Below are 13,900 nucleotides of genomic sequence, written 5' to 3'. Positions count from 1 at the left end.
GAAATAAATCAGATAGGAAAGACAAATACCATATGATCTCACTTACATGTAGAACTAAAAAATTTTTAAAAATTAAAGAAAAACTACACTCACACACAGGAAAAAAAAATTAGATTTGGGCTATCCAAGGTGAAGAGTGTGGGGGAGGGGGAATGGGAGGAAGGTGGTAAAAAGATACAAACTTCCAGCTGTAAGGTAAATAAGTACTGGGAATGAAATGCACAACATGTTGACTATGGCTAACACAGCTGTATGATACACAGGAAAGTTCTTGAGAGAGTAAACCCTAAGAGGTCTCAGCACAAGGGAAATTTTTCTTTTTTTCTTTTAGTTGTACCTATATGAGAAGGTAGATGTTAACTAAGCCTATTGTGGTGATCATTTCACAACATGTAAATCAAGCCATCATGCTATACAGTGATGTATGCCAATTATTTCTAGAAAACACTAGAATAAAACTAGAAAAAAAATGAAGTATTTAAGGAGATCTTTGTCAACCAGCATAAGCCTTTCAGTCTGAGCATTTCACCAATTTGCTGTATTCCATCTGTCTCACAGGGAGCAATTAATCTGAACCTCCAACACACAGCATTAAAATTCCATTAACAGTGAGCAGAATATTAATGTGTCTGGGGTTGCCATTTTTATCTCTCCAAATTTCAGTGTTAATTTTCAATATTAATCTATTTGGTTAATTAAGAATATTGAATAAAATATATAATTAGCAATTACATGGACACAATAATACATAGAACTTAAATGTATGTTTCTGCAACTTAAACATATCCGGGCTGCAATTTTATATTAAGCTAATGATTGTTTGCAAGAGCACTATATTTTTTACAAAGCCAGCTTTCCCAGGACTCTGATTTTGTAATTCCTTCTTCTTTTTCAGAACCACATCACCGCCTTTGCAGAAGTCACATGATATTGAAGCAGACGGTTTGTCACTGCATTGGACATCGTCCCTTTTCACCATCCATTCATAACACCCAAAGTTTGTTTGATTACAAAAGAAGTTTATAAAGTTGTCTAATAATTTTTATAATTTTAAAATCAGTGTCAACTTATCTGTTTCCCCCACTAGACTGTGAGCTCCTCAAGGGCAGGGCTGTGTCTTCTCTGTATCCCCAGCACCTACAACAAAGCCTCGCACAAAGTAGGTGTTAAATAAAATGTGATGGCCGAATGAAAAAATTAATTCTTAAATAAAACATTCACTTTAGTTTCTCACAGAATCACTGAGACTATGTGAAAAGAACCTTTACACAAATCATACTGTATAAGAAATCCCTCCATTTGGGGCTAGTTAAGTTTTTTTAGTTCTTATACCTATTCAGCAGTATACCACGTTTCATTTGAAGTGGACTTTGAAAGTCATGGGGGTTTTATGTTATTATTCAGCATGACATTATTTCCATCCTAACAGATTTCAGTGTGTGAAGTTACTTTTAGAAAATATGTTCTATACTAAAATAATGTTTGCACATAATATTATGCTATATTTCACTTAAAATACCATTCATACTATACATTCTAAGACTGGTGCTTCTGCTTTTGAAGGGGAAAATGCCAATTTTTACTGTAATAAGTAATGTATCATAATTAAAAATTATTTATTTGGACTTTTGTTCCTGACAGTTGTGATTTAATCGTTGACTTGTAGCTTTTGAATAATGCAGGCAGTATTTAGGATATTTTAAGTGACTAAATCCAGCAATGGTTGCTTCATATTGAGCAATTTTCCACTGATAAAAGCGTCTCAAGAGGGGTGAAAGTCTCCATTCTTAGGCTTTTTACTAGTCAAGATTCCACATAATTTAAAACAGGAAGGAACCACACTCTGACACGAAATTTAGAATCTATAAATTCCAGAAATGTGGTTAACGCATTGTACTTTCCATTTTTATAGTACTTTATAGTTTACAAAGTACATTGTCATTTATAATTTTATTTAATCCTTACAGTAACCCTGTGTAATCATTGAAAATCGCTTTAGTTTATAAGAAAAATAAAGCCAAGGCAAGGTAAATAATGTGCCCAATTCCATACAACTAGTAGGAGGCAGTTAAAACTTAAATTCAGGTTTTCTGACCCTGAACTCACATTCATTTCAAATATACCACAGCTATTGTATCATTTTGGACACATCAAAACCTCTCAGAGTCCTGGACAACTACCTATGTTTAAAAAAAAAATGAAGAAATACCAAAATATAGTTACAAGAGCTATGTTGTATTTTAAATATTTATGTTTTAAGAATGAACACTTTTCAAATATACAATTATATGGTAACCTAGTTTTACTTTTCTTTAAAAATAATGTCAAGAATCTAGATGTGAGGTCCTTTGTAAAATCAAAACCTAAATCAGATATCTCTCCTGCGACCCTTACCCCCGTGCTCTAAACCCCAGCCCACAGGAGAGGCCCAGAGGACATACTCACACTGAGCATATGGAATGAAGGATGAGATCACGTCAATATAGGAAAGATGACAGGGCTAGAATTACACCATTAAATGTACTCCTTTACAATAACTTCACAATCTTTAAAGTGACCCTGGGTAGCTTTGTCTTATATGAGCAGTAGTTAATTGATTGAAATGAATCTTCCTAACCTTGACAGTATTAAAGAAAATAAACTTTAAATTTTCTCTGTAATTTCAACAGAAATCAGCAAATAAATAAAACCAAAGACTTGTCCATTATTCCCCAAGTAGATTTTACTTGCTCTTTTCCATCACTAGGGGAATTAAACCACTTTTGTAGGGCCAAAGGCAGAAAAAAATCAATATTTCTACCAAATTCAGACTTCTATAGAAATTCAACTTTGTTGGAAATTTAAAACACGAAAACGGTTAGAATGCCTTCATTCTCTTCAACGGCTTTTTTAGGCAATAACAGTAATGGGGAATTCACTTACAGGAAATGGATATGAAAAGGATGATTATAATGTCTTTGGAGGCAGGATTACCAGTAAGATTTCTGGAGTGAAATCAGTTCTATCGGTTCTGGAATCAGTTTTTCAAGTAGCCAATTTGGCATGTTTTTCCTGTTGGAAGCCTTAGCTACATATTCATATGCAAATGTTGTGTCTTTGCACCTTGCTAAACCTGGTCCAAATGCAAGAGTTATAATTTCCTCAGAAACCCAGATTTTATCCAGGATCAGAGTAAAGTCATCTCTAATATTAAATGTCATGGGCCCAAGATTGGACATTGAATGATCCTGCCATGAAGGAAATCCGGGAGAATAAAAAGCTACACATGCACAGGGCAAAAGCCGGCCAAGAGCCCTGAACCATGATGCTATAACTGAAAATAATGAAAAATATGTTTAAGAAATTATTAATTTGTAAATATGTACATATGTAGTTTAGTAAAAGTAGGCAAACACATACTTTTCTGATAAAGACATCTTTTTATTCTACTTACTTGGGGCCCAGGTCAGTATAAATTGGTCAGCCTGAAAATTTTAGTAGTCTCTGTTTGCATGGCAGAAATTCTGCACATGTTTTATCTGATTCCTAAGATCATTTAAAAGGCTCTTTTATGTTAAAAGAGAGGTGAACCTTCTTTGACAGACTTTGTCTTTTCCACTTCTAACTGGGCCTCTCTTTTCTCAGGATCTATCCTAGCCAAATATCACAGTTACATTTACCATAGTTTCCTTTGTGAAAGAGCAGTAGGGGAAGACATAATTCTCTGCTGTGTATTGTATTTTTAAAATAAAATTTTAAAAATTAAAAAAATTAAGTTTTTTTTTTGTAAATTCTTTCTTAAGGGTATATGAATAAAGAATGTGATGTTATTAATGTGATGGAAGTCAGATTGTCAGAGTGACTGGAGAATGTTTGCAAAGGGATAACAATGGCTGACATTAGACCAGTTCTCTGGGCAGCTACATTTCGTGGGCTATCCTGGGCTCTCTTAGCAACTTCCTTATTTGCAAATCAGAACCCGCTAGAAACTATCTGGGACACTGAGCAGGTATACGATCTACTATGTAATCTGCCTCCTATGTATAAGCAGGTTGCTAAAGAATAGATGTAAATGATCTTATTCTTGTCTCTAGGGCACCATTTGTTAAATTTTGATTGCATGTTTTAAAAAGTTTCCCTGGACATATACCAAATGGTTCTGTTTATGCCTTAGAAACATTAATCTTCTCACAATTTGCCAGACATAGGCTTTGAAATGAATTTTGGAACTTTGGATTCTTTTAAAATATCAGTGAATGAAATTTCTTCCAATTTTAAGTGAGTGATTCTCATTTAAGAAGAAAAAATAAGAGTATTTATGTTCTTCTCTATCCCCTTTACTTTAGATTATAGCTGGTTCTTAGTCTGATAAACCTTGGGACATGGTCAAGGTTTAATAAAAAAAAAATTATGTCTTCCCCCCCCACGCCAAGCTTTATGAGCCATGGATGGTTACAGGATTTAAGTTCTAAACTCAGACTGACATTTTCAGATCTGTGGACTGGCTCACAAAGACCTCCAGGTAAGAAAATATAGATGAGTAGACACACAACTACCTTTAGTGTTCAGACGAAAACTCAAAAGTTCACGTCTCAAAGATGCTATCCCTCACAAACGCCATCCTGTGTCCTATTTACCTTCATATTATTGCATTTATAAATGTGTGTCCATTTTCACTTTGCTCTGAAATGCTATCACTTGTACGAAAGAGGGAAAAAAACCTTTCTTCCCAGGAGGATAAAAAAGGTATATTTTTAAATTGATATTAGATACAGAAAGAAATATCTTTCCCAACTAGTGAGACACTTTGAGTATCAATCAAGCTTCTCTAGAGGTACTGCTCTTACTCAAGAAGGCCTTTCACCCTTCTTTCATTCAGCAAATAGTGACTGATTCTGTGCACCAGATACCTGGCAATATGCCAAATAAACAGTGGTTGGAAAGGCAGACCTGGTCCCTGCCCCTTCAGATTGAACAGTTCAGCAGAACCAACACTGATGTTACCCTAAGAGGTCTGCTTAAAGTTAGGGTGGGAGAATTGCCTTAGGGTTAGCCAGCTACCTACTCTCAGGACTAAGCAAAGAACACTTTTATAGATTACAGCAGCAGCTAAGGTGAATAAAAAAAGAATTGCCTCCATAAACAACATTGTATAACTCGACTATTACTGAAATTAAAAAAAAAATTTTTATGTTTATTTCTGAGACAGAGACAGAGCATGAGTGGGGGAGGGGCAGAGAGAGAAGGAGACACAGAATCCGAAGCAGGCTCCAGGCTCCGAGCTGTCAGCACAGAGCCCGACGCGGGGCTCGAACTCACGAACCATGAGGTCATGACCTGAGCCGAAGTCGGTCGCTCAACAGACTGAGCCACCCAGGCGCCCCTATTACTGAATTTAAAAAAATGTAAAGTGCTATAATAATCAGCATTTGCTACCCCTCACAAATCTGTGGTTCAGTGGGTCCATTTTTTCTAATCTCACCTGGGCTCATTCATGCATTCGTGACCAGACTGGTAGCTCTGCTGACCTTGGCTAGACATTCTCACATATATTGGGGTCATCTGTAGGCTGGTCTAGGGTGGCTTCATTTGAGACAACGGAACTTTTCTCTCTCTGGTCTCTCAACCTGCCTCAGACTAGCTAAGGTCCTTCACATAGGGGGCCAAGACAGAGCAGAAGCATGCAGGCACTGACACATTGTCACTTCCATCTCATTTAGTTGGCCAAGGAAGTCCAAAGACCAGCCCATATACAAGGATTGGAGGAGCAGCTGGCAAGTCACATTGCAAAGAGGCGGATACAAAGATGGGCGGAGAATAAGGGCCATTTAGCATTCAATATACCATAAACTCAACACAGCTAAACCTTAAAAATGTTTAAGCAGTGCCCCCCTGAGCTGAGCTTTTGAAATTATTAAGGGAAGATTTTTTTCTAACAAGAGACCCACAAGACACCCCCAAATAATAATAGAAAGCAAGCTCATTGTATGTGAGCAAAAATGGTCACCCATTTGTTGGTCACCAATCACCCACTACACCCCAAAAATGTCTTTGTGATAAACTGGCTAGAGAATTACCCACCCAGTTCTTAACTGAAAGCAATGGGGATCTTGCTGAAGCTTTTCTAGATTTTCCCAGAAAGACTTTCTAGGTCTTCTCCTGTAGACAGTAATAAAGGAAGTAGTCATAATTTTATAAGAAAATGAAGAGAGAATAAGAAAAGCATATAAGCAGAAAGAATAAAAAAGAAGTTGAAGCAAAAGAATAAAACCTGAAGAAGTAAAAAGAATAAGTGAAACTGAAAACCAGGTTATGAGTGATTGACTGTGTGTATGTGTATTGTGTATTCACCTACTTTGTGCAATTTTTATTTTCACAAATTTCAGTTACCATGGTGCTATGGACTGAATATTTGTGTCACCTAGAATTTGTATGTTGAAGCTTGGATCCCCAGTGTGATGTTATTTTGAGATGGGGATTTTGGATCATGAAGTCATAGGTCATGAGGGTACAGTCCTCTTGATATTGGTGCCATTATCATAAGAGACAAGAAAACTGTCTTCCCCTCTCTCTCTAAGGAAGAGAGATATGAGAAGACAGCTACCTGCAAACCAGGAAGATGACTTTCTTCAAACCAATCTGCAGCACCTTGATCTTGGACTTCTCAGGTTCTACAACAATAAATGGTTATTGTTTAAGCCACACAGTCTATGGTCTTCTGTTACAGCAGCCCAAATTAAGGCATTGTTTAGTTTAATAACCCCACTCCCCCATTAACAGGGTTCAAATTTTAGTTACCATGGTATAACAACTATGAGTTATTGCATAAAGTATTGCTGCTAGTTCTTTTGTTCTCAGATCGCAATGTGTACACATATGGATGATCATCAGTGACATTTTTAGAGCTTTCCAATGGTCACTGCAAATTTGTTATTTGGTTCATGCACAGACAACAAAGCACGCAACTGTGTTGATTCCTTGTCTCCCTGTGATAATTCCATGTGACATTTTTAAATGCATAATTAAAAGAAGGAAGCAGCCAACAAAGGTGGAAAGGCAGCAAAGAAGAAAAGGCAATTTGCTGAAAATGAAATGCACATCAAACATACATATGGTTGTAGAAGACTTAGCTGACCGGGAATGTCGACACCACCACCATCATCAGGGATCAGATCCATACCATTTCAGAAACCTTTACATTTATTCTGAATACTTGGTTTTGCTACTGAAATGCTAAAGGCATGTAGACATACCAGCTGGGCCACCATCAACCGAGACTGAACACTGTTCGCTTTAACAGCCAGAACAGTTGAGGGAAAGTGAGTGTATTAATGAAAATGAGAAGAATTTGTGATGTAAAAGATAAAGATGTCTCAGAGGAAGCGACTCGACAAAAACACCCACCTTCACATAAAAGGTACTCTTGGAGATATTTCACAACACTGAAAGCTGCAAAGGATAGCTGATCCAAGCTAAGAAAGGAATACGACAATTAACCAAGGCATAGAAAATAATACTCCCATGTCATAAGTTAATATGACAGGAAGAAGGCAAGCACTGTTCAAGCTGTTCTGGATAAATTTTTAATAAAGAAATAAAAAATTTATTTTCAATGTTTCTAATGTTTTAAATTACAGTGTACTGAATAGATATTAGTTTTGTTATTTTTTATTTCTTACATATTCAAAATTGGCAGTAAGAAAGTTTTTAACGTTTTGACAAAAAAATTTAAGGTAAAAGATAAATTTTAACTTTCCCCATTGCTTATTAAGATCTCTTTGCACAAGGGCTCTTGGGTGGCTCAGTCAGTTAAGCATTTGGCTCAAGTCATGATCTCATGGTTTGTGAGATCGAGCCCCATGTCGGACTCTGCACTCACAGCATAGAACCTGCTTGCGATTCTCTCTCTCTCTCTCTCTCTCTCTCTCTCTCTCTCTCTCCCAAAATAAATAAATAAATAAGCATTTAAAAAATATTTCTGCACAAATTCAGGTTGCATGGTTATTTTTTATGGTCCCACACTTCTGTACAAAGTAAAGACTACTTGTCTACATGTATATGTATACATATATAAGCTGTATATTATATATAGAAGCATATAGAGACCTTTACAGGGATATATTTTTTTTAATTTTGTTTAATGTTTATTTATTTTTGAGACAGACACAGAGCATGAGTGGGGAGGGACAGAGAGAGAGAGAGAGGGGAAACACAGAATCTGAAGCAGGCTTGAGGCTCTGAGCTATCGGCACAAAGCCCAATGCGGGGCTCGAACTCATGGACTGAGAGATCATGACCTGAGCCGAAGTTGGTCACTTAACCGAGTGAGCCACCCAGGTGCCCCAGGATATATATACTGTGTGTGTGTGTGTGTGTGTGTGTGTGTGTGTGTGTGTGTGTGTGTATAAAATCCCTAATATATATATTAAAGCTTTATTTTTGAAAGAAATGTTATCTATGCTTTATATTAATACACAACATTATAATGGTCTCATACGTATTCATTACTATATAGATCTCTTTTTAAAAATTTTCAATGTTTATTTTTGAAAGAGAGAGAGAGAGAGAGATACAGAATCTGAAGCAGGCTCCAGGCTCTGAGCTGTCAGCACAGAGCCTGACACAGGACTTGAACCCTCAAACATGAGACCATGACCTGAGCCAGTCAGTTGCTTAACTGACTGAGCCACCCAGGTGCCCCTATATAGATCTCTTTTTATTGTAATTATTTGGTCACTTGCTTTCTATGGCCAAATTAAGAAATATTGGCCTTATGAAAGGATAGAAATGTATTTGTATTAGAGTGCCATCTCAGCTATACAGACTCTTCATTAGAAGGAATAGAAGGGAGTGGGGGAAAAGTGATTTTTTTCTAAAGAACTCAAGCTTAATACTATAATCTTTCCAAATTATATTGCATATATTCTGCCTTAGTACATAAATATAAATAATTTAACCCACTTAGCCTTTTGAGCATGAATCATTTTTTGGTGCTCTAATAAAGTAAACCTCTTGGGAGTTATGAAGAGTTATGAAGTTATATAGGAGGTTTGTTTCCTTGATCTAAGGATTATTTATTTTTTTTCCTATTTACCTTATAATTTTCTCTGCCCTCTGCTGTTTATTCTCATTATTTCTTGTCTTGAAATCTCTCTTAACAACTTTCTGACCTGCTTCCAGTCTGCTATTGTATTTATTAGTCAAGTCAGTCTGCTACAACAGAGGATCACAGGCTGGGTGGCTTAAACCATAGAAGTTAATTTTCTCACAGTTCTGAGACCCAGAAGCCCAAGATCAAAGTGGTGTTTGGTGAGGATTCTCTCTTTGGATTGGAGACAGCTGCCTTCTCTGTGTGTCCTCACATGGCCTTTCTTTTGTGTGCATGCAAGGAAAAACAGCTTTGGTGTCTCTTCTTCTTCTCAAAAAGACACTAGTTCTATCAGAATACAGCCCACTCTTAGGACCTCATTTAACCTTAGTTATGTCCCAAGAGGCCCTATCTCCAAATACAGTCACCTTGGGGTTCAGGGCTCCAACATATGAATTTGGGGGACAGACAAATTCAGTCCATAACAGCTATCCACTCCGTTAAAATTTCATCTTCTATAATTAAGTCCTACTGAGTAACTGAAGGATGCCAATGGAACACAGATGAGAAAGGTGTTATTATATGTAAAATTAAGTCAATTAGGATGAAGTGGACTCTACTCCTCTCTCATAAGATAAAATGTATAGGCTTTGTTATAAATGTTTTCACTGCTGCTACTCTGACTTAATTGCTGTGCTACTGATTTCAGATGGTCTTCTATGGTTCAAACTAAACTCATCTGGTCATCAGAAGTGGGGCCATGATTCTATATTTGTTGTGGGTAAGTGTATTTAAAATAGTGTACTTTTTCCCCACTACTGAAAGTAAGAAAGCATAACCTGAGATTCCCAGATGTTATCTTATGGCAGGATCTGCAAGAACCCAAATAGATGTGAAATAATTACATTTGCTCTCTTAGAAAATGCTTTTAGTGCATGGTTCAATGTTAATACAATTTGATTATAAATGAAATTTAAACTTTTGAGATCCTAAATTGCAATGATTGAATGTAAAACTTCAATGTTATGAAAATTTCAAGCTGTTTTAGCCAGATTGCTTTCTTTGTGATTTGGTGCTTTGTGTTAAGGAAGATCACCTTGTATGTTAGACTAGATAAGCCAAATAATATAGACCTGGTATTTTTAAGTGAGAAATTCTTAAGACATATGGTGACAGCATCTGGGATCATATCCATACCATTTCAGATGCTTTTATATTTGTTCTGAATACTTGGTCTTAATCTCAAAATGCTGAAGACATATGGACTTACCAGCTGGGCCACCATCAATTGAGACTCTAACATTGTTCACTTTAACAATATATATTTTAAAAAGATAGCATTGCTATTTTTCAACTCCATTTTTTTCCTCCATTATTGCTGCCTCTTTCTAATTCAACAGATTTCCAGGAACACTGGAAGGATAGCAGAATAGTAAGCTAACTTCTCTTCTATCTAGGTTAATCTAGATGTAGTTACAGAATTGTTGTATACTGTTTATACCCTGAAATAAATTAATAGCATGTGCCAATTATATGATGATGCATATATTATATTACATACATAATTCATATACATATAAAGTACAGAAACATAAAATATTTACTCTAGTAATATTAAATAAATGTTAAATATAATAATAATAATAAATATTACTGTATATATACATTGTATGTATATAATTTCATTTTGGATAATAGACCAAGAAAGCTCTTCTGTTCTGATTATTCTAGATTGAATTGTGTCCCTCTAAAATTAACTTCCTGAGGTCCTAATCCCAAGTATCTCAGAATGTAACCTTATTTGAAAATAGAGTAGTTGCAGATATAATTAGTTAAGATGAGGTCATATGGGAGGAGAGTGGGCCTCCAATCTGACAGGATTCGTGTCCTTATAGAAAGGGGAAATTTGGACACAAATACACACAAAGAGAACAATACCATGTGAAGATGAAGGCAGAAACTGGGGTGATGCTTCTCCATGCCAGCGGAATTCCAAGGCTGTCGCCAAATTGGCAGAAGCTGGGCAGGAGTCATGGAACAAACTCTCACTCTCAGCCGTTAGAAAGAACCAAGTCTGTTGACATCTTGATTCTGATTTCTAGACCCTGGAATTGTGAGACAATAAATTTCTCTTATTTATGCCACCCAGTTGGTAGTATACAGCCCTAAAAAACTAATATACCCTATTTACTGCCTGCGGTTTTCTGCAGTAGTGGACAAGGCAGACAGAAAGTCTTGAATCTTTGCTTTTCCATTGCCAGTTCTATGATTTAGGCCATGTTATATAAACTACTAACCTCTGTATCAGTCAGGTTATACTAAATTTTACTACCCAAACAGTCAACTCCCAAATCTCAGCCCGAAGTAATTACTGTTTGTTTCTGGTTCATACATGCCCACTGAAGGGTCACTTGGAGGCTCTGATCTATTTAATGACCAACCTAAAGCAAGACCCAGGCTGGCAGAGGAGATTTTATTTGGAACATATGTATTCACTCTGGCAGAGAGGAAAGAAACCAATGGTGAGTGTGCCTGGCTTTTCAACAGTCTATCCCCAAAAGACACACATCACTTCTATTCACTTTTCATTGGCAAAAGCAAATCAACCATTGTTTGAATATGAGAGAGTGGAGCAGTACTCAGAAAGAAGAAACAGCACCAAATATCTGTAAACAGTCCCAATGGCCATGTGTCAGGGTTGATATGATCATAAACTAAGATTAACTAATTAAATCCTTCATATTTTCATTCAACAATGAGTTCTGTATGCCAGGCACTTTTCCAGAGAGCAACACACAAGACAAAAACCCCCACCTTTAACAAGTTCTCATTTTACTGGAGGAGTTAGTAAAATAAAGAAGAAGGTAAATGTGTAATACAATTTCAGATACTTATAAATGTTACGAAGAAAAGTGAAGGAGGGAAAGCTTACTGAGAGACACTGGAGTAAAAAGTTAAGGTCGATATTTTAGGCAATGAGTACAAATTTCCTAGCATGGTCCATAGCAAGTATAGGTACCCAAGAAATGTTTCTTTTCCCCCAGCACCCTAGATCATTGGCAACAACAACAGAAGACTCAAAGTGAATTTTGTGACTATTAAATTATAAAACATAGAAAAGGGATTAAAATGCCCAATTCTGGCAAGGATGCAATGTAACTGATACAAGCATACATTTATGCTGGCAGTATAAATTCCTTTGGAAAGCAATTTGGCAATGCATTTCATGATCCACTAAATTGCTCATAACCCTGACTCAGTAATTTCATTCCTATGAATCTGTCTCCAAAAGTAATATAATTTAATAATCACAAAGATGATTATTGCAGTGTTATTTGTGATATCAAAAACAACATGAATATGCAGCAATAGGGAAATGGTTAAATGGAGTATGACTTACCAACTATATAGAATATTATGTAGTAATTAAAATGATAATTATGCACATTATGTAGCAATAGGAAAAATGTTTATGATATAATTTTAAAAGGATGCAAATTATACCCTATAATTATGTGATGTAAAAATCATATATGTAAAAAATGCATAAGATTAAAAGAAAACATGCAAAAGTGAAGTCTAGAATGTATAAATTTGTACTAATTAAAAAATGTACTTCATTCATTTTGTTACCTTTATCAAATGTTTAACAAGTACTTCTAAAGTATTGTTTAAATAACAGATTCAAAATTATGATTAAAAAAGCCATGGAGAACAATGATTCCCCACTCATTGGATTTGATCTTGACTGAAATCTTAATATCTATGCACTCTAATCTAATAATTGGAAACATTGTCACAACTTAAGGAAGGGGATTATTCTGCTAACATCCAATGAGTAGAGGCTAGGGATATGGCTTAACATCTTACAACATACAGAACAGCTACAGAACAGCTCGCATAACAGAGGATTAGCTGTCATTAATACCCAGGTTAAAATCTGGAACAGGCAGTGGGAAGAATACAAACTTGACTGTTAAGAAACCCAACTTTTAATTTTATTTTCACTACTCAAATGTTGACCTTGAGGCTAGCCACGTAAATTCTGTCCCTCAATTTACTTATTAGCAAAATGAAAGTAAATATTTATCCTACCTCATGGGACAGTTCTGAGAGTAAAATGAGAGACATAATGTGATAGTGCTTTAAGAAGTTGAAGTGTACCATATAAATTCTATCATTATATGTTTCAAAAATCTCTTTGATTACAAAAAATAAAGGTAGAAACAATTATTCAATGGCTTATGAATAACTGCTTTTGACATTTTTAATTTGTCATGTTTCCCCAGAGAATACTAATGAAAACCATAACAAAATACTGCCACTTTACCAATACTCTCCAAATAAAATAATCTAGTTTCCTTAATCAATTGTCTGTCCCCATCCAATGTCTTGAATTTCTTCATTGTCATTGGGTTCTTGACTTTAGCTACAAACGTGCCCAGGATCCTTGGTGGATGATTGAGACTCCACTTCAGGTTACCACTTCCACTCTACCATTTACTACTTGTTCCAACCAATTTCTCACCTCCCTTACACTCCACTACCAACTGGTATATATATAACCCACGCGTTTCTTCATTGCAACTGCTCCGCTTCACCTCAACCTCCCTTATGGATTTCTGGTAGCTAAGAGAATGCCTAGAAGAAATGGCACCCCAGTAGGTAGAAACTTCACCCTCATGGAGACAGAGTATAACTCCACACTCCTTAAGTAGGGACTAAGCCAAATGACTTTCATCCAAAGAAGACAGTATGGAAAAAGTGGAAAAAGAGTGACTTTATAGTTAAGAAAATTGACAAATATTACCTCAGCCTGGTGATCAAAATTAA

At 36.0% G+C, this 13,900-nt stretch overlaps 2 protein-coding genes across 11 annotated transcripts in view; one reads left to right on the top strand and one right to left on the bottom strand.

Annotated features, from left to right (window-relative positions):
- PLPPR5 (phospholipid phosphatase related 5) overlaps positions 1-1,996 on the top strand; it is a 123,885-nt gene extending 121,889 nt beyond the window's left edge. For both annotated transcript variants that reach the window (XM_027058517.2, XM_027058516.2), the window contains exon 6: positions 896-1,996. In XM_027058517.2, the coding sequence (XP_026914318.1) occupies positions 896-928 (33 nt within the window). In that variant the 3' untranslated portion in view covers positions 929-1,996. The remainder of the gene's footprint in view (positions 1-895) is intronic.
- Positions 1-13,900, bottom strand: part of SNX7 (sorting nexin 7) — a 239,168-nt gene that overhangs the window by 28,436 nt on the left and 196,832 nt on the right. For 6 of the 9 annotated variants that reach the window (XR_008295069.1, XR_008295070.1, XR_008295071.1 and 3 more), the window contains one exon: positions 6,584-6,650. The exons of the other annotated variants lie outside the window; for them this stretch is intronic. The gene's annotated coding sequence lies outside the window, so the exon portion shown is untranslated. The remainder of the gene's footprint in view (positions 1-6,583; positions 6,651-13,900) is intronic. 9 annotated transcript variants of the gene reach the window in all.

The sequence above is a fragment of the Acinonyx jubatus genome, chromosome C1 (assembly GCF_027475565.1).
Source record: "Acinonyx jubatus isolate Ajub_Pintada_27869175 chromosome C1, VMU_Ajub_asm_v1.0, whole genome shotgun sequence".
Taxonomy (NCBI): domain Eukaryota; kingdom Metazoa; phylum Chordata; class Mammalia; order Carnivora; family Felidae; genus Acinonyx; species Acinonyx jubatus.
This window is presented reverse-complemented; position numbering and strand designations above follow the sequence as displayed.